Genomic DNA, 22,177 nt, shown 5'->3' on the forward strand with positions numbered 1-22,177 from the left:
GGGCACCCATATAGGGGGGCAGAGGGGGGCTCCAGCCCCGCTGGCTGAATGATGCTGCCTTATATTTTATATTTTGTTTTGAGAATTCTATTATAAAGTATTGGAAGTGCCGATTAGACCAGCTAAGCCCCCCCCCCCCCTAAAATTTAGCTTATGAGTGCCAATGGATCCAGAGTTTCTGAGGGGGGATTGCCTTTTCCTTTCGGAATGGACCACGAAAACAGACCTACATAATCAAAAGCCTAGCACTCGTGTTCTTAAAACAATAGTTTGAAGTGTTAATAATATCAAACTTATGTATCAACTTAAATCTAATCTAATCTAAATCTAATCTAATCTATTTGCGTTACTCATAAAGGGCTACAAGCCTGAGAAAATGTGCCTAATTTTCAAAAAAAGGCGGAACATCGCCCAAAAGTCAAAGAATCTTAATGAAAATCACACCATTAGATACAGCGTATCAGAGAACCCTACTGTAGAGGTTTCAAGCTCCTACCTGGAAAAAAGTTAGAATCTTGTATTTTTTGTCAGAAGAAGGCTCACAGATGCGTGTTTATTTGTTGCTGTTGTTGTTTTTATTTTTTTTTCACCAGGGGTGATCATATTGAACCAATGGTTCTGAAACATCGGGAGAGGGCTCATTTGAAAGAAAAATTAAATGTTCTAGTGCCCAAAAAGATTCGAGTGACCAAAAAGACTGGAGGGTAATTAGCCCCTCCCCCCACACCCATTTTGTCTCAAAATCTTTATAAACTCTGGCCACTGTTTATGTATAGTTTTTGCCATTATGAAGTATACAGATATTTTTCAGGGGAACATAATTTCGAGAAGGCTTTCCGGGTGTCTCATGTCTTAGAGATTTGGTCATTTATGTGTCAACGAGAGTGGTTAAGGGGGGGGGACTCTCGGGACTAAGGCTAGTCGTGGGAAAGAGCTCGTTCCCAGTCATGGTCGAACAACCAATAGCTGGAACTTCCGTTCCAGCAAAGTTATACTCTTGGTACACTTCTAAAGGCAGTCCATCTTTCGCCTTCGTCGTAGTTCGTTGTTCTTGTGCTACCTTATTTTCTCTGCATTTGTATTCGCACGTCATTTAATAAAGACCATATACCAACGTTTACTGACTATCTTCGAATTTACGTTAACCATCTACATAATTTACGAATTTACGTTACATCTGCATATTTAAAAGGCATACAAATAAAGAACTAAACAGAGGTTTACATCAGCAAGAAGTTTTGCGGAGAGGGGGGATTTCAACGAGGACGGAATTATCCAGAAGGAATTTTAGAGTTTTTGTGTGTATTTTATGAGGGAAGAACTTTCAACAGAGGAATTTACCGGGAGAGGAGGGAATTTTTTATGGAGGGTGAGCTAGATTTACCGGCATTATTTGAAAATAAAGATCAGGAATTAAACAAAAAAACAAGTTTTTTTTCAACTGAAATTAAGGAACAACAATAAAACTAAAAACGGACAGAAATTAGTTCGTATATGAGAGGGTTGTCCCCTTCCCCAATACCTTGCTCTTTAGAGTAAACTTTGACAGTTTTTCCCAATTTCTTAAGAACGATTTCTGAAACACAATGGCTGTTTCATTACAATAGGAAGCTTTTTTTAATAAATGCTAAGAACTTTAGTGTTTTCTGGCAAAAAGTGTATAGAATAGTATTTTCTGGCAATAATAATTAATCTTGTGTTTAATATGGCTTCCGAACATCAGAATGGGGGAAGGGGCCAAGCCTGGTCTGGAGGGGGAGACTGCCCCACCTTAAAACAAATATGGACTCTGCTTAAGCACTAATGATTTTGAGCTGACTGCATAAATTGATTTTATTACCACATGCAAATTTTTATTACCACATGGGTAATAAAATTATTACCCATTATTACCCAAATTTTATTACCACATGAACATGTGAAAATTATTTTATTACCACAATGTCTCTAATAACTAGTATGTTCCAGGAAGTATGTTTCCAGGAAGTTCGAGGAGATTCTGTGTAAACATAATACTGCATTTTTCTTCCATTATTCCGCGCGAATGCAGTATACCCGGACAATGCCCAAAACGCTAGAAACGTGCATGTTTCCAAGTGATAAGCTTTAACACTTCAACAAATGAAGCTATTATTATCTTTGTGATAATAAACTAAGACTTATCACCTACACTTTTCTTTCTTTAATCTTTAAATGTAAAAAAATAACTGTTTAAACAGCTTTTTTTTTAAAGAAAATAGCTGTTTTCTGTTTTTACCAAAAACACGGAACAGAAACAGAAAGAGGTCATCTGGTTTTGATTGACCTGTTCTGTTTCATTCAATTCCTGTTTATTTTTTTCTGTTCCTTCCGAAAAAGAGGACAGTGTCCAAGCTTAATCAGGATAAACCCACCATGATCCAGCCTGTTTGAAGCATATAAAGGTTTACCAATAATTATTTTCTGGGAGGGGGTATAAAACACTAAAAACAATCGAAGAAAGAAAAAAGGGCCACCAGACAAATGTACCTCGTCCGCAAAATCTCACATTTATTTACAAATCTTGCGATAATTTCTTATGTTTTCCACACTTTTTTTGTTCAAAAGATTTTCAATAATTATCCCCAAACTCCAGTTTATTTTTCAGGATGTAAAAATAAATGCAAGCTAGTACACGTGGAATAAATTGTTGAATGACTATTAGCTATCATTTTTATCCTTTGCTAATTCTCAAGCGACACTCTTTTTTATGTTCTTTTTCCAAGTCAGTTGCCATTTCAACATTTTTATTTGGTAAAACTTTCCCTTCTCCTTTTAATTGGGGGACTAGACCTTGTCTTTTCGTCGTTTTCGGTTTTTCAAATCCTTGGGGAATCCATGCAGCCAATCAAATTGAGTTGTAAGCTTGGATCGTTGTAAGCTGTCACTCCCATTTTAAATTAACTATGAAGAACACTAAATGCTTATCTTATATTATAAGATGTAACTAATCTTCATTAATATTGCTTTGAAAGTGTTTTAAAATCTGACTTGATCTACGTGATTAAAATATGTGGAAAAAGTTTCCGCGCAAATAATTTTAGACAAAACGAACAGCCGTAACTTTTAACTCCTATGTTTTCCCAAGATTTTAAGTTTACAAAAAAATATATTAACACCTCACTGCAGCAACAAGCCGCCTGCGGCTAACACAGCTACGCATGTTCTCCCTCCATCTCAATGTATTCAAAGCTTCCCTCTTTATGGCCTCCCAAAAAGTTATAATTTCCTTTAAATCTTCCCTTGTGACCTCCTGTGACCCCAGTCGGGGACGAGCTACCTTTCGTTCGATCCTAGATGGTTGGCCAACAAGGACGATTCTTGGCAATCTGTCAGCTTCCATCCGCAGAACGCGTCCTAGCCATCACAAGCTTTCTCTCACTATAGCCCTAGAAAGCGAGATTGAACTACATTTTTCGTACAAATTACTGTTTGAAATACGGTCAGTCAGACGGCTACCCAAAAAAATCCCTTGACAATTTCTCTGAAAATCCTTTAACAAATCCTCCTCCATCTATATATATATATATATATATATATATACATATATATATGTCTGCCCCTTCCCTTGTTTTGAAAAAATTATGACTCAAAAAATCATTTCAGACATTTCAGATCCCTTCCCTCACCCTCTCCAAAAAAGAAGTAAAAACAAACAAATTATATTCAGGGCATGTATTTTTTTCACTGGGTAAAAAAATCACATTGCAACAGGTAAATTATTTGCAGTGGATGAAAAAATTGTACTCGCAGTGGATAATTGGTAATGAACAAGGCCGTACCCAGGGGGGGTAGGGGTGTAAACCCTTCCCCCGAAATGTGTGTCGGGCTCATAAAAACGTAAGGAAAATGAATATAAATATATTTTTGATGGGCTTTTAAAGTTTTATTATGAACCCCCTCCCCCTTCCCTCACGAAAAAATCTTGAACACGAGCCTGGTAATGAATAATTGCAGTAGATAAAAATATTTGAATTGCTATGTGAAATATAAACTTTAACGTGAAGAAGGGTTGGCTGAGAGATCCCCCCATATACAACCCCCCATATTTAGAATAAGTCTAAATGTAAAGTAAAAACAGACAAAAATTAAATTTAGCAGGGCAATTTTCTTTTAAATGAAAGTAAAAAGCAAATTAAAAGACAAAATAAAACAACGCTGTTCTATATATGGGACGGGTTGATATCCCCCAAGTCCTCTATCGTGATGGTTTATTGATTGTACCCTCAAAATGGGACAAGATAACTTCAGCTTTAAGAGTTAGGGCTGAGAGAGGCAGCTGCCCCCTCAGATACGGGATAATTTGTTTTCGTTATGACTTGCAACGCCAGCTTACTTTCATGAGAATAATCTGTGTTTTAGTCCAACAGTGGAGAAAGCCCATAAGAATCATGTGGTTTTAGGATAACCTGTAACCAAGCGATTTTAGGCCAAAACCAGGTCTAAGTCTAACAAGATCCTACCTGGTTTTAGATTTGGTATTTGTCATTTGCTGCAACAGCTAATTATTATTATTATAATTATTACTATAATAAATAATTATTATAATAAATTATTATATTATAATAATAAAGACAATCTTAATTAGATAATTTTTATTTTTGTTCCCAGTGATCAATCAGCCGTCGTTTTTTTTAATTGAGCTGTTTATTATTTTTTAATAATAATTCAACTTTAACTTCTTGCAACGATTACGGCCTTTTCGCCAATGTCCTGATACCGAACGGGCTAATGACTTAACGAAACATGTAACCTCAACCTCTCCCTCATACAACATCTTGAGAACCTGTAGTGGTTCACGCTCAAGCTAAGAACATTAACTGTCTTCCCAGAATGTCTTCTGAATATAATGACTTAGCGAGATATATAATCTCAACCTCTCCCTCATACAACATCTTGAGAACCTGTAGGGGTTCATGCTCAAACCAAGAACAATAACTGTCTTCCCAGAATGTCTTCTGAGTATAATGACTTTACGATATATATAATCTCAACCTCTCCCTCATGCAACATCTTGAGAACCTGACGTGGTTCACTTTCAAACCATGAACAATAACTGTCTTCCCATAATGTCTTAACGAAACATATACCTCAACCTCTCCCTCATACAACATCTTGAGAACCTGTCGTGGTTCACTTTCAAACCAAGAACAATAACTGTCTTCCAATAATGTCTTCTGAATATAATGACTTAACAAAACATATAACCTCAACCTCTCCCTCATACAGCATCTTGAGAACCTGTCGTGGTTCACTTTCAAACCAAGAACAATAACTGTCTTCCCAGAATGTCTTCTGAATATTAAAACGTCAACATAAAACTAAAGTGGGGACATTATGCGTCTCCAGAGACTTCTTTAACATTTCCAGAATTTCTAAGCCGTCAGTTCCTAAAGAATCGATAAAATCAACCAATGAGAAGCAAGAGGGAGGAGTTCCAGTGATGGATAGGTGAATTGGTGAAAATTTCGAGGAATTCCGTTCTAGTCCTTACTACGAACATGTCTTTTCAGAATTGTGTTTAATTTGTGTAATTGAATTCAATGCCTCTGACACCCCCATCGTCAAGCCCAGAATTATCACACGGGTCTGGGATAACTTTGGTAACAAATGAAAATAGTTATAGGATGCTACCAGGACCAGAAGATATAGACCCGATTTCTTTGACGAGGGTTTTGCCACCCGTTTTGTTATGTATGTACTTTTCACTTTTCTTGCGTCTTTCAGTCACTGTGGTTCAATCGGAACAAATAACCTTCATTCACATATTCAAAATCACAGAACATAAGGCTTGAATCAGTCGAATGTAATTAACTCTAATGCAATGTACCTTTGTATATGTGTGAATTTTACCCTGACGTAGAGTTCTAGATGAGGGGATTTTGCCTATCTTCGAATATAGATGAATTATGTGAATGAGACTTTCAGGAACGAGTTGAGAGCCTAAATAATGCCCCGGGAAAGTCCTTTGATGTATCTACGTCTACCCACTCCCTCGACAAAGGACACTAGCCCGTGTTATAAAAATGAACCTTTCAGAAACAGATCTACACCACAAATGTGGTGCAAAGACAGTATTTTGAGCCTCATAACTTTGCTAAATCCTGATATGTAAAATTTTAAACACTTATAAAGAATATGTCTTAAATTTGAAAAAAAGGCAAATATGGACTGAAATCTTACCCAAATTATTGGAATCATTTTTTCGAAATCCAAAGTCAAATAAAAGTAGATTCAAACCAAAATTATGGAAAAATATATTTCTTTCCAAAAGTAAAGACAGTATAGACCTGTCTTCTATGCATTTTTCTAAATCTTAGAATAGGGTAGGAATAGAGATAAGAGCTTAAATTGTCTTCTCGGGGCATCCAGTAAGTTATTGATTCATTTCTAAGAGTTCTATTCTACTAAGTCAGCTACTTTCCAAGATAGTAGAGAAAACTTCATCTTGAATTTTACCCAGCGATATTAACTGGCAGTTCATATGTTCTGATTTTCATCATATCTCATTTCATGTTAAATGTTTAAATACTTCGGCTATTTACGTATTTTTTTTTCTGTTCTCTGATGTTCTCGCCGTATGTAGATTGAACCAGAGCTATGACCCGGTTCTGTTACCCGGGAAATGTGATCGGTTCTGTTACCCGGGACCTGTGACCCGTATGTACATTGAACCGGAGCATTTGACAAAATAATCGGCTGTGATAAATAAAAGTGCGACACATTTTGGTCGAAAATGAGTTGAATATGTTTCGTCAGTAAACTCAGCACGAGGAATCGAATGGTGCAGTCAGAATTGTACTATCTTGTACTGTTACGAAGATAAAAAAGCGACATCCGCCAGTTTTAACAGAAGAGGATCAAACAGTTCGTGGCAACGAAATGTAAGTAAGGAGCGACCCGGCTCATTAGTAACCAAAACTCGAAAGAACAGAATTTGATACAAATAGACATATCAAATGAGTCAGCTTTTTATACTGATTTCAAATATATAAATTTCAATAACTTTAATCTTACCCATCAAAGGTTACAAACCAGAAAAAATGTCCCTTATTTTCGAAAAAAGGGGGAAACACCCCCTAAAAGTTATAGAGACTTTAATGAAAATCCCACCATCAGATTCAGTGTATTGGAGAATCCTATTGCATAGTTTTCAAGCTCCTATCTTCGAAAATTGTGGAATTTTGTATTTTTTGCCAGAAGAAAGATCATGGATGCGTGTTTATTTGTTTTTGTTTTGTTTAGTTTTCCCTAGTGGGGTTGTATCAACCCAGTGGTCCTAGAATATCAGAAGAGGGCTCATTCGAATGGAAATTAAAATTTCTAGTGCCCTTTTTAAGTGACCACAAAATTGGAGGGCAACTAGGCCTCCTCCCCGCCCCCTTTTTTCCGAAAATCGTTTGATCCAGATTTTGATATAGCCATTTTGTTAATCATAGTTGAAAGGCCCAATAACTATTCCTTTTGGTATATCATGCCTCCCCCTCCCGCAGCTCCAAGGGAACTGCGGGGGGGGGTTAAGGTATAAAATTTGCCAATTGTTTACGCATAGTACTTTTTATTGGGATGAATGCAAACATTTTCGGGCGAGGAGAGGGACAAATTTTTTGCTTGGGGGTTTTCTACGGGGGAGTTTTCCATAGAAAAGGAAGTTCCGAGGGAGGAAACGGGTCAGAGCAAATAATGATCGACAGGGATGTTTAGTAACTAAAATACAAAATTACTTTGGTTTATCTGTCATTTGTTTTCCTATAACGACTTTACGTATAGGGGGGTTAAGAGTAATTGTCTGGGGTAAATTTTCACCGGGATTGAATTGTCTAGAGGATATTCCCGTGGGGAGGATGTTTCTCCGTGGAGGCTGGGCCATATTTCCTGGCATTGTTTAAAAAACGATCAGAAGTTAAATAAAAAAACAAGTTTTTTCAACTGAAAGTAAGAAACAACATTAAAACTTAAAATGAACAGAAATTATTCCGTATATGAAGGGGTTACCCCCTCCTCAACACCTCACTCCTTACGCTAGGGTTTGAATTTTGTCCCAATTCTTTTGAAACGCAAGGGCCATTTAATTAAAACAATAAGACGCTTTTTTAAAAGTACTAAAAAACTTTAGCATAAAGAGCAAGGTGTTGAGGAGGGGACAACACCCTTCATATACGTAATAATTTATGTTCGTTTTAATGTTGGTCCTTACTTTCAGTTGAAAAAACTTGTTTTTTTTATTTGATTTTCTTATCGAGCTATCACGGCATTTGTCATGTTTATTGTCAAGGGAAAAGGAGCCATACGCCAAAAATGGACTAATTTTGAGTTTGCTCAATACTTGTGACAGAAGAGGATGGGAATTATCTATAGGAAAAAGGAGACATACGCTATAAAATGGAATAATTTTGAATTCGCTCTGAACATTTAAATCTAAATTATACCGCTGAAAAGAGCATAAAGAATTGATTTAGAATATGTTTTTTTTATTTCCATTAATCTTATCTTTCAGCGCAACCAAAGCCAACAATTTTTTTTCTGTTTTTTGGCTTTCCTGGAAAGTTACAAAAATGATGTATGTCGCACTTTTAATTATCACAGCCAAAATCTTCTGAAGCTCATAGAGTTCAGGTTACACTTTTTCGTAGCTTCGAGGGTTCCGTAGTTTTTCGGAACCCTAAAAATGCAAAATCCCGGAGCAGGGACTGAAAACTACAAAACATAAAGTTATGTTAACAAAATAAAATTAAAATTATGTATAAGCAAAAAGTTATTAACAATAATTCAATGTAGCCTACCTTGGAATATTTGTGAATTATAATAATGTTCTGCTGTTCCGCATGTTCCACTTTCCATGTTACCCCATTTCATGTTTAGGGTTTATATGCCTTTGCTAGGTACGTAACTTATTTTTCTAGTATTTTTCCTGTAGAGAGGTAGAATTGCGATAATGGCCTCAATTCATGCTAGTTCTGCAGCTCATAGAATTAAGCCTATACATTTTGTGTAGCTAAGAGGGCTCTGTAGTTTTCGGAATGCTAATCTAAAGGTGTGAAATCATGGAACAGGAATTGAAAATCACAGAATATAAGCTCTGAACCAGCGGAGGGTTGTTAGCCACAATTCCTGGTCAACAGCCAGGTTGTTGTACCTGGACAATTTGTGAATTATGACAATGTTCTGCTGGTTCATGTTTCACTTTTAATACTTCATGTTTAATTCATGTTTAAATGCTTTTGCTGTGTATGTAACTTTTCTCCTTTTTTCCTGGTATTTTTCCTGAAGGTGGGTTGAATTGGTCTATTATGCTTAATTCATAAATGTCCCGTAGCTCATAGAACTGAGCTTAAACGTTTTTTATAGCTTAGAAGGTTCCGCAATTTTTTAAATTCTATTCAATTCAATTTATTTATATACTGTCCAAACAAAAAAGGGCGCAAATCCCCTAAATGGCAGAGTACAACATAAGGGGAAAAAAGAGAAAAGAGAAGAAAATTTATACACAGAACAAATATAAGTAGTTTCAAAAATCATAATAACATAAACATAAGATCAATAATGTAACACAATCATCATAGAAAAGACATAAGACATAAATCATAAGACATAAAAATCATAACCCAAACACAAAATCATAAAAATAAAGAAGACCGATCATGATTAAGTTTACTGGCAGAAGATTTAAAATCTTTCACTCTTTTATCAATAATTGTAGAAAGAAAGATGAGTTTAAATTTTTGGGACAAAAAAGAGTTACTAGTCCAAGGAGGCATAGGCAAAAGGAATTTAGCAAATTTAAAATAAATCCGGTGAACAAGTTTTTTTTAAGCAGGAAATACTAACTTGAAGACATAAAAGGCCCGTTTTTTAGCACTAATATCTTACATCTAAGATCTTACATCTTTCTGCAAAGATCATCATTTTTTCGACTCATCTTTGTTCTAAGATCTTACAGCTCACTGATGTTAGCAAAAAGTGTAAAGACCGCCACTCTTCTGCCATATGGAACAATGATGAGAGAACTTTGATGATCTACTCATCATTGTTCTCAGACTACTGATCAGAGCAGAATGATGAAAGACTTTTGCACAAAAACAACAAAAGATGTAAGATCTTTGTTCAAAGAATTCACTTTTAAGCGTTTTCTGACAAAAGATGTAAGATCTTAGCACATTGATGAGTGAAAAAATGCCCCTAAAACTACGGACCAGGAACTAAAAATCATGGAGCATAGGGCTTGAATCACCCGATTGTTATTAATCCTAGATGAATGTATCTTGGAATGTGTAAGTTAGGCCTTTGTTCGGTCGGTCCACATTTTCCACTTTCCGTGCTACCCTATTTCACGTTTAATGTTTAAACGCTTTTGGTAGCCAAAGAATATTTTCTTTTTCTTGCGTTTCTCTAGAAAGTTTTCTGTTTTTTATGTTTTTCTGCTGTTTCGGTACTTATCTGTTAGCCAGTACACACTCGAGAGTTTGGACCTACAGGCACGAGGCTGAAACAACTGAGAGGCTTGGAAGTTAGATAGGATATATCTAATTGGGCTGTATATTTGCACATTAATGGGGAGAGTGTTAATTATAGCGGGGGTGCATGCAAAATGTAACCTAACCTAACCAATATATCAACTAACTAATAATTAAAATATAGCTTCAACGTAATTTTCCACTGAGCCGAAGCTAATTGTCTCCGTATACAAACAGCAATAAACCGGTTATTGTCTAATTTTATAGATTCAAATTCTCGAGTGTGTTCCTGCTAACAGACAAGTACCGCTGGTTCTTCTGTATATAGGTTCAGGACAGTAATCTCGATCTATAACAGTTCTGCAGCTCACAGAATTAAGGTTCTTTCCCACTACGCCATAGAACCTTGCACACTAGAATAAATTTCGACTGTACGTTGCATTATGCAATCTTACGGAGCAAATTTTATTCTTAACGTAAGCAGTGCCAAGTAGAAAAAGGCGCGTTACAGAAAAGTCAACAATGCAAAAACAAAATGAAATTGCCGGATGAGCAATTAATAAATTTTGATACTAAATTAATGACTTTTCATAGAAAGCCATTGCCGCTTGTTCAGAGCTGGAATCTCCGTCTCCGTTCCATGCTTTTATTTTTTGAATAGTCTCCTTATGATGATTGTGATGACCAAAGGCAATGATTTTGATGATATTATGGATTTTTACGTTAGATAGTGTGAAAGGGCTTGTTTAAGTTTGAAAGGTTATACTTAATGAAAAGTAATTTAACCACGTAAAATGTTAGGTGCATGCGCAGTCTGAAAGCCGTATGTTTGAAAGCTTGTATGTTTTTTATAGCTTAAAGAGCACTCTGTAAACCTTTCAGCTACGCTGAATCAAAGGATTATCTGAGGATTTTGATCGGATGAATTTGGGAAAATGGGGGCGTAGAAGGGGGGATATTTGTCCTCTAATCTTTAATCACTTAGAAATGACAATAAGAATTTTTTATTTCTTATTGAATGAGCCCTCTTTCGATCTTCTTGGACCATTTGTTCGATACGATTACCCCTTGTAAAAAAAGAAAAAAAAAAAAAAAAAAACTAACACACATATTTGATAGTTCTTCTAACAAAAATACAAAAATCCACATTTTTGCAAATTGGAATTTGAAATTTCTTTGGTAGAGTTCTATGATATGCTGATTCTTATGGTGTGATTTTTATTAAGGTCGCATGAGTTTTGGAGATGTTTCCATCGTTTTTTAAAATCAGGCAAATTTTCTAAGGCTCTTTGCTTTTGATGGTTAAAATTCAAACTTATTGAATTTTATATTTTCGGAATCAGCTTTAAAAGCCATTCTGGCGTACAAATTATCATTAAAATTCCGTTTTTTACAGTTTAGGTTACTATTCGGCCGAGTCGTTCCTTACTTACACAAACACCGGATCTTTCACATCATTGAAAAATGATGTATTATTATATTATAGGTCATTTATACATAACGACTATAGGTTATTTATACATAACGCCTATAGGTCATTTTTACATAACGCCTATAGGAGGACACCTAAATGGAGTATCAGCTGGGCAATATTTAATCAATCACGCGTTGATCCTTCTGATCTGCATTTCTGTGCTGCTCGTTCCTTTGAGAACAGCTTAGAGAATTGTTTTCGGCAATTGTCTTGGAAGTGTATTTTCAGTAATCACTATATTATTGATCTCGTTCCAGCCGCTTATCGGGTAGAATTTCTTCTTCTTTTTTTTCGTACATTTGAGGACCACCGCTTGCATGTGTATTTGTTTTTAGGGTGTTTTTGTAATATATATATATATATATATATATATATATATATATATATATATATATATATATATATATATATATATATATATATATATATATATATATATATATATATATATATATATATATATATATATATATATATATATATATATATATATATATATATATATATTTGCTTATATGGCTGTAAAAAATTAGCCTCATGTTGTAAATTTATTGTTGAATAAACTCTAAGGTGGCTTAGTGCTGGGATGAGATGTTAGTAGGGGACACTGTAATTCGCAGTGCTGTGTTTTTTTATTTTGTTTTTATTATTATGAAAATTGAAAAAATATTACTAAGAAAACCATTGGCTATAGTGATCCTACAATGTTTATAATGATTATATATTTACTACAAATGTTTTGATCCGTTTTAGGAGATTAGTCTGTATTTATTTTGCTCAATTACTCTTTACTCCATTTGTAATTGTTGATAAACACAAAAACTAACGAAATGCATCAAATATAATGCGTTGGAATTTGTCGAAAAAAATCTTTGCGGTTTAAGCTAAACTAAGAACCTGGTGTTTATTTTCTGTTTCCCCTTTACCATTTTACTCATTTTTCAAGTTTAAGGTGCCAAATTAAAAAGAAACCTTAAGGGGGTGCCAAGGGTAGTCCAAAACTTCAGACAACATATTCCATAAGCTGCTAATAACTGTATTCTATGTGAAAAACGATGTGTGAATTTTTTTTGTGTGTGTATTACAAAGTTACAATCATTTGAAAATGACGAAAATAAGCCTATTCCAAACAGGGTATTTATTTCAGGGTAGGAATTGCATCCCTCCATGGGGGCGGAAATTCTATATACAAGGGGTTACTGTTAGCCTGAAATAATCAAACCCTAAGGTACAAACAAAATATTTGTTTTTGAAACAATAAATTCGAATCAAATTAACAAATTGACACATAAATAAAAAATTTCGGTGTGTGTCAGTCAGGGCCGTCATGTATGGAGAGAGGGGGACACCCCCTCACAATATTTTGGTCACTCTGTAAAAAAAAGGCGGTAAAATCGTGGAGCAAAGAGCCATGATTTTTCCGACGCCGCTAAAATTATTTGTTCGGTTATTTGAAGACCACGAAAATACTGACATGTCATCTACCGAAAGTTCGAACTTGGTCGGTAAACACAGCAGTTTTACCGACTCCTGCCGTGAGCCTACAGATGGTGCCACAATTTTTCATTTGTTTAAATGAAGAGCATTAAAATAGTAACATGATTTATGTCAAAATCTGAATCTCGCTCAGTATATGCAGCGGTTTTACAGCATCGTGCAGTGATTTACGCATTGCATTCGATACGGACATTATGCTAATTATTAAAAAAAAACCGCCGGTAAAAATGACCAGCCATTCGGTGAAATCCCTTGCTCCCCCTCCCAAAGAGTTTCGCTAGTAACGAACCTGGTGTCAGTCAATAACTAATGATATAATTACGCTCTGCTAATGAACAGGTAACATTACTGTTACATTTACTAACATTACTAACGTTACTGAATAGATATAGGGATACCCCCCCCCCCATTGCCTTCTAAAGGCTAGAACAACATTTGCACTTTACTGAAACAAAACATATTTTAAATATTTTCATTTTTGTAGCGTTAGTAAATCCAAAACTGCTGAGACTTCCAGGAATGATTATAATCAATATGTACTAAATTGTCAATCGTTTCTTTAATTATTTTCAGTAATCTTGTTCTTTTATTTATTTTTTTTTAGTTTTTTTTTTTTTTGCTGATGACAAATAAAAACACATAGCTCAGAATAAAAATATTTTCAATAAAACACAAATGACTTTCTGATCTTTCTGATCGTCAGTCCTACTTATGTTTGTGATATAGTTTATACTCATTTGACTTGATTATAACTGTAATTTATGTTCCTTTTGGGTTTCATTTATTTATTAATAGTACATTTGTATTAGTTTTACAATTAAATTACTATTTGGCTACATTTCGGTTCGTTTTGGGCTTAATGTAGCTCCTTACTTTCTTTGAAAAGCTTCTTTTGCGAAAAAAGCTTGTTTTTAAACTAATTACGTGAAATACCACACTGGACCTTATTTAAGTGGGAGTTTCCTTTCGTTTTTCGTTCGTTTATTGTATAGCACGTGTTTATTTTCTTTCTTTTTTCATACATTTTATTTAAGTTAGTTTTGTGTTGTGTTTATTCTTTTTCATTTACAAAGGCTTTCAGAGGTAAAACCGATACAGTAAGACTTTTATTTCTATTTTTGTATAAACAAGTTTTACATTTATGAATTTTCACCTTTTTAATAAAAAGTTCGCCCATTTTTTTTTTATATATTTTCGTTTCAACTGCAAGTTCGAATTTCGTGATTTTTCTACAAAAACAGAAAGCAAAAGAGTTTACTTATGCCAGCAGAGCTTTGCTTGTTTTAAGACATTTTCCTTGGAGAGACTATCCACTTTCGAAAATCATTTACACCAATTAGTGCGTACCACACGTAGCGGAAGTGTCCTGTACGTAGGGTGAGGAGGATCTGCAGAAATTAAGCGTGCAAAGTGTGGCTTGAAATGTACCGTATATTCCAGAGTTAGTTATTTTGAGATGAGCATCAAGGAAGTAATGAAGAGTGTACAACCCCTCGAATTGTTAGATTTTCCCTTTTGTCAGTGTAAGTAACTGAAAGATAAGTCGAATTTTATAAAATTGTTTTTTCTTCCAGATGGTGGTTTTCTAACTTTGCTTCAACCAACGGCTTGCTAACGATCTTTTTTTTGTCTTTCAGCCACAATTCCCCGCTGTGCTGGTTGTGATGGCATTATTGTTGACCGCTTTATTTTAAAAGTTTTAGAAAGACCTTGGCATTCCCAGTGTTTAAAGTGTGCGGACTGTAGTGGTAGATTAATCGAAAGATGTTATGTTCGAAGTGGAAGAGTATTTTGTAAAGAAGACTTCTTCAGGTAAGCTATTTCACGTGTCGGTTGTGCTAGCACAAAAGGGGTTTTCTGACGTTTCTGTCAAACCAAAATTTCTCTGTTGGTGTCTTCAAGCTCTTTACATTCTATCAGTTGGTTTGATCCGTTTTTTCTATTTTATTTGGCTCCAAAATACGTATATCTTTTTCTCACTTTAATTTTTCATAAAATCAAAATCTTAAAATCAAAATTTTACTACCATATCGTCAATTCTCAAATACATGCTTTGTCAGCTGTGGTAATGCAAAAGTCGTTTTCTGACGTTTCTGTCAAACAGAATTTTCTCTGATGTTTCTGTCAAACAGAATTTTCTCTGTCGATATTGTCAATCTCGTTACATTCTATCATTTAGTTCGATCCGTTTTTTTGTAACTGATACGTTTTATCATTTAGTTCGGTCCGTTTTATTTTATTTGGCTCCAAAGTACGTATATCCCTATTTCTTACTTTTATTCCTTATAAAATCAATATCTTAAAATCAAAATTTTTCTACCGTATTGTCAACACCCAAATGCATGCCTCGCTGGCTGTGGTAGTTCAAAAGGTCTTTTCTGATGTTTTTGTCAAACTGAAATTTCTCTGTTGACATTCTCAATATCGTTACGTTCTATCATTTAGTTCGATCCGTTTTTTGTAACTGATACGTTCTATCATTTAGTTCGGTGCGTTTTATTTTATTTGGCTCCAAAGTACGTATATCCCTAGTTCTTACTTTTATTTCTTATAAAATCAATATCTTAAAATCAAAATTTTTCTACCGTATTGTCAACACCCAAATGCATGCCTCGCTGGCTGTGGTAGCTCAAAAGGTCTTTTCTAATGTTTTTGTAAAACTGAAATTTCTCTGTTGACATTCTCAATATCGTTACGTTCTATCATTTAGTTTGATTCGTTTTTTGTATTTTATTTGGCTCCAAAGTACGTGAATCCCTTTTTCTCACAATGATTTTTATAAAATCAAAATCTTATCATCAAAATTTAACTACCGTATCGTTGATGCCCAAATATATGCCGTGTCGGCTGTGGTAGTACACAAGACGTTTTCTGACGTTTCTTTCAAAGTTTTCTCTGTCCATATTCTCAATTTTGTTACGTTTTATCAATTAGTTTAATCCGTTTTTCGTATATTTTTGGTTCTTAACTCTAAAGTAGCCAACGTATATCCCTATTTCACCATTCAAGATTTTGTTTAGATTCAAAAATTTAACATAAAAATTTTACTACCGTATCTTAGATGCCCAGGTATACTCATCACAAACAACTGATTGTTAATAATAGTCATAAGCTTTGAAACAGCTTTTTTGCTCCCCTCTGAAATTTGTAGCATGGCATTTATTAATTTACCGGAGTCATTATGGTCTCCATGCTTTTGATTTTACTATTTTTACTGTAAAACTTATTAAAAATAAACGCTCTACAATTATATTTATTAATCATTTAAATTTTTTAGTATATTTTACATTGTGTGTATCCCTTTGTTCTCTCGCTAAGCTTGCTTGAAAAAAGAAATACATTAAGGGCTAAAGTTATTCATGGTTTTGTTAAAATACGAGGTATGGTATACGAGGTGTATTATATACAACGGCTTTACATTTGTAGAGCCAATATTTTCAGATCTCTGAATCCCTGTTTTCATGTATATCTAGCTAGACGCAAGCGTTTATAGAAGATCTCTTTGGAGTGAAGAGGGCTGCTTATAAAGACAGAAATAAGTTAAGATTTGTCAAAAACGATTGTATCTACACATTAATGTCTAGCTAAGCATATGTCTGAAATTAGCTTTGATCGACCAACACGTCGATTGAAACCTAGATCGACCATTATTCACTTACTTACTCCTTCCTGCTCCTTCCCATCTTGAGGTGCATAGGACAGCCACAGTAAGTCGCCGCATCGAACTGTCCCGAGTTTTTGACCAAAGTTCCTCAATCAAAGTCTTCACTAACTTTGCCTGCTTCTTTGTCAACCTGCCAAGGGTTATTTCGGATATCCCAGACTCTCAAAAACCAGGAGATGTCCACACCTTGCTTCGTGAGACAGCCATCCATCACTAATCTGTAGTCTACCATAGGATGGCACATTTATTGGTGAAATGGGCGCCCAAAATACAAATACAGTAGCCCATTTACTGGTAGTTGGAAACCTACACGAAGTAATGATGTAGATCGAAATCGGTTGAAAATTGCTTGCTGATGTACAGTTGAAATCTGCTCATGGCTGAACTATGATGCAGATAACGAATTGCAGATGTAGTCGCCAATATTTGGTAGCAAGAAATCTATATGTAATAACAGATGAAACATGCTTCTGGATTAAGATCTGTTGGAATCATTCACGGTTTAAACCTGTATGCGGTTTAAGTCTGTATGCAGAGAACGATCACGCAGATTTAGCAGTTCATTTTGCAGTAAGAAATCTCTACGTAATAAAGGTGAGATCTACGCGCAGATTTAGTAGCCCTTTTTTTCAGTAAGGAATCTGTTGGTATATAGCAGTTGAAATCTGCGTGCAGATTAAAATCTTTTGCAATATCCATGCATATTAATGGTTGAAATACGCATGCGCTTGAAATCTGCATGGAGATAACAAACATGCAGAGGCAGCTTCCGAGTTTGGAAGTAAAAAATCTATGTACAACAACGGTCAAAATCTGCATGCAGGCAGCGAGCATGTATATGTAGTGTCCGTTTTGAAGTAAGAAATCTGAACGTAATAACCTATTAACGGTTGAAATGATGTTTGGTTGAGCTGAAAACCCTTAACCAGGCTTAAGTTCGATGAATTACAAAATAGCTGTGACCTAAGGACTTTTATGCTTGGATATCCAGTAAAATGGTAAAATGTCCATTTTATTGTTATAGACATCTAGTATGACTTTTGTAAGGCACTTCCCAGACACAGAAGCATCCCCTAACATTCAGATTGATAGATAGATTCATTCAGCAAACATATCAACAAAATATTCATATAATAAAAATAAATAAAATTTATATAACCCCATATGGCTGGGAAGGAAGGGAAAGTAAAACAAAGAAGAAAGAACGCACAAACAACACTAAAAGATAGCGAAGAGCAGCGCCAAAAACGAAGTCTGATAAACTTAATAGTAAAACCAACTACTTTTAATAGTAAAAAGTAGTTGAAGGGCAACTAACCCTCCTCTCACGCCCACCATTTCCCCAAACACATCCAATCAAAATTTTGAGATAGCCATTTTGTTCAACGTAGTTCCAAGGTTCGGAAATTATGTCCCTGAGGATGAAAACCCCCTCACAGCCCTCAGGCCAATGTTTGTAAGTTATGCCCTAGGGGCATATAAGGTGCTTATAGAATGCGTTGTCTTAGAAACTTCAAAAAGGGATCATTCGATTGTAAATTGAAAGGGCTAGTGTATTAATAGTCGAAAGTAGTTCGAGGGCAACTGACCCTTCTCTCACGCCCACCATTTCCCCAAACATATCCAATAAAAATTTTGAGATCCGCACTTTTTTCAACGTAGTTGAAAGGTCCGGAAATTATGTTTTGGGGATAACAAACCCCCCAGCCCTCAGGGCAAGGGTTGTAAGTTATGCCCTGGGTGCAAATAAGGTTTTTATAGAAAGCTTGGTCATATAAACTTCGGAGGGAGCTTATTGGATTGGTAATCAGACGCTCTAGTGCTTTTTCAAGAGTCAAAGTAATCGGAGGGCAGCTACCCCCCCCTTCCCACACAAACAGACACGTCATATTTTCCCGAACTGCATCTAATAGAAATTTCGAGATTGCCATTTCATTCAAAATAGTCTAAATATCATAAAACAAGGATTTTGGGATTGAAACAAACTCCACAGATTAGGGGCAAGGTTTGTAAGTTATGCCCAGGGGGTATTTAATATTTTTATGGAAGGGATGGTTGTTTAACTTTAAAAGAGGCTCATTTGGTTGAAAATTGGAAGTTCTAGTTCCTTTTTAAGTGTCAAAAGGGATGGACGGCATTTAGTACCCCCCCCCCCGCCCTTTTCTATAGCCTCTACTTTCACCAAACATATCTGATTGAAATTATGAGATAGCGGTTATATCAAAATAGTTCAAAGAACATATAATAATGCTTCTAGGGATGATACGACCCTCAAGCACCCTTGGGATAGGGTTGTAAGTTATTTTATGAGGGCATATAAGGTTTTTATTGAATGGGCGGTAGTATAAACATCAGATGGGATTATTTGATTGGAAATTGGAAGTTATAGTGCTCTTTTTAAGAGTCGAAGTGATTTTAGAGCCCCTCCCCCCTCCATGATCAGCATTTGCCTTAACACCTCCAATAAAAATTTGGAGACAACAATTTTATTCACCGCAGTTGAAAGTTTCGTAGAATTCTTTTAAATATTTTCACTTTTACAGCTTTAAGAAATCTAAAATTAATTAAGATTTTAAGCAATAAATATCAGTACGTGTATATTAAACTGACAATGCACATTCCTTTGATTTTTTTCAGTAAAGTACAAATTACATTCTGGCTTTGAGAAATCATAGGGATTTTGAACCTTACTCATATTAATTTCTGCTCGTTTTGAGTTTGACTCTGCTATTTATTTTAATTTCAATTCGTTTTGTGTTTCATTTATCTATTGATACTGATTTGTGGCAGTTGTATGCTTGGTAGATTATTTGATTCTATTGTCGTTCATTTTTGGTGTAATGGTGTTCTTTATTTTTTTTTGACAAACTTATTTTTTGGAATTTTTTTTTTTTAATTAATTAGAGGAAAGAAAGATGAAAGTAACTAAGAGTTTCAACATTTTCAATAGATGCAAAATGACTGCTAAATATACTAAAAAAACAAGTTCTCGCAGAGATGCCTTTTTTTTCTTTTATGAGGAGGGGAGATATTAGGAGAAACAATACTAACTGAAATCTCAATTTTGTTCATTTACATAAAATTTGCTGTTTTACCCAAGTTTTAAGAATTTGGAACTCTAGGGGGGCCGTGTGGTCGGTGGCATGGTTCAACGGCTTGGCTCAAAATAGTCTCCTGATTTCCTTGCTTTTGTTCTATAAAATCAACAGTTTTCTACTTCAATAACACTCAACAAAAAATTTCATAAATCGTACTGAATGTTTTAAGTACATAGCATTTTACTTCGGTCTCCAAGGGCGTATCCAGGATTTTGTTTAAGGGGGTACATTTTTTTGGGTGGGGGAGGAATTTACAAAAACAAACTGCTAAAAAATTGCTTACATGGGTTTTTGTTAGGTTTTTATGATTCGGACAAAAATTGGGGGAGGGTCAAACCTGGTAGCCCCCGCCCAGATACGGCCTTTTTGGTTTCCCTTTTTCTTAGAAAAAATCCCAGTGATTATATAGTCTAACTGGCTAATTGAAGTTAGTCTACGGAGCAGCAGATAAATATAACTAAATAAAATTTTGCTCTTACAAGTGACTTAAAATTTTGTAAAAAAGGACCAATCAAATGGCTTTAACTTTTTAGTCAAACAATTCGTGGTAACGAACTGTAAGTAAGGAGAATTCTTTTAAATATTTTCACTTTTGCAGCTTCAAGAAAAATTAATTAAGATTTCAAGGAATAAATATCAGCATATGTATATTAAACTGACAATGCACATTCTTTTGAATTGTTTTCAGTAAAGTCAAACAGTTCGTGGTAACGAACTGTAAGTAAGGAGCGACCCGGCTCAATGGTAACCGAAACTCTAAAAAACGCCTCCTCAACGCCTTGCTCTTTACGCTAAAGTTTGACTTTTTCACAACTCTATTTTTTTAAACAATAAAAACTTTAGCGTAAAGAGCGAGGTATTGAGGAGGGCACAGCCCCTATCATATACGGAATAATTTCTGTTCGTTTTAAGTTTTAACGTCGGTCCTTCCATTAAGTTAAAAAAAACTTGTTTTTTTTATTTAATTTTTATACAAGTCGGAACATCTTCCAGGAAGATCATGTCTTGAAAAGTCGGGGCTAATTTACGTCTCTTTCTGACATGTAATAATAAAAGTTTTTCATACAAAAATAAGACAATAATAAGATATTAAGAAGATATATGATATAGGAATAATAAGATTTTCTTAAGAAAATACGTCACAGACATAAAACAATGAAACTAAATCTGAATTTTTGCAACGGAACTATACTAAAGCAACCTCTCTTTTCCTCTTTTCTTGTTAAATAATGAATATTTAATCCCTTCATTGAATGAATAGAAGTTAATCCCTTTTGTACTACTGGTTCAAAAAATTCCATGGCTTTTTCTTAACAGCAAGTACTAAACTTTCCCCGTTCTAATTTCCCCAGAGTCAAACTGTAGGATCTGTTGCTTTCTGGCTAACTGAATTTTCTCCGTATCCTAACATAATTTAGTTTGGTAATTCAGATCGTAAATCATAACACTGGATAACCAGATCACAAAAAAGGCAAGAGTCAATAATTATTACAGATGTTTTGTGATAAATGAGTAGCTGTGACTTTTTGAGAGGGGGCTGTTAGTGTTTGGATATAGACGTTTGAGTTTTTTCGTCTCGTAGAGACAGACCGTTTGATTCGTGTTTCAATCTGGATAATAGTAATCTATCAATCATGACCGGCAAATACAATACCCAATTACATTGCTGAGATAACGTTTTTAGTCAGTACAGTAATCTTTTTTTAACTCACGTAATTTGCAAATTATTACATTATTTTACATCATTGCTGGGCGTGGAAGGGGTGTTAGTTGCCTTCCAATCACTTTCGACTATTAAAAACGGCACAAACCACTCCAATTTCCAATTGAATGAGCGCTTTTCGAAGTTTTTACGACAACTTCTTCGATACGAAGTGCCCTGCTCTAAAGGAAAAAAATAATCATTCCCGAAAATCATCCAATCAAATTTTGAGATAGCGATTTTGTTAAGAGTAGTTGATTTCCAAACAGA

At 34.9% G+C, this 22,177-nt stretch overlaps 1 protein-coding gene across 1 annotated transcript in view; it reads left to right on the top strand.

The window, feature by feature from the left end:
* The first annotated feature begins 5,521 nt into the window (after positions 1–5,521).
* Positions 5,522–22,177, top strand: part of LOC148941155 (LIM/homeobox protein Lhx3-like) — a 78,212-nt gene continuing 61,556 nt past the window's right edge. The window contains exons 1-2 of the mRNA XM_089103817.1: positions 5,522–5,712; positions 15,081–15,255. Of these exons, the coding sequence (XP_088959943.1) occupies positions 5,562–5,712; positions 15,081–15,255 (326 nt within the window). The 5' untranslated portion in view covers positions 5,522–5,561. The remainder of the gene's footprint in view (positions 5,713–15,080; positions 15,256–22,177) is intronic.

This window comes from Artemia sp. Qi Xiang Cuo, chromosome 18 (genome assembly GCF_049724085.1).
Source record: "Artemia sp. Qi Xiang Cuo chromosome 18, ASM4972408v1, whole genome shotgun sequence".
Lineage (NCBI taxonomy): Eukaryota > Metazoa > Arthropoda > Branchiopoda > Anostraca > Artemiidae > Artemia > Artemia sp. Qi Xiang Cuo.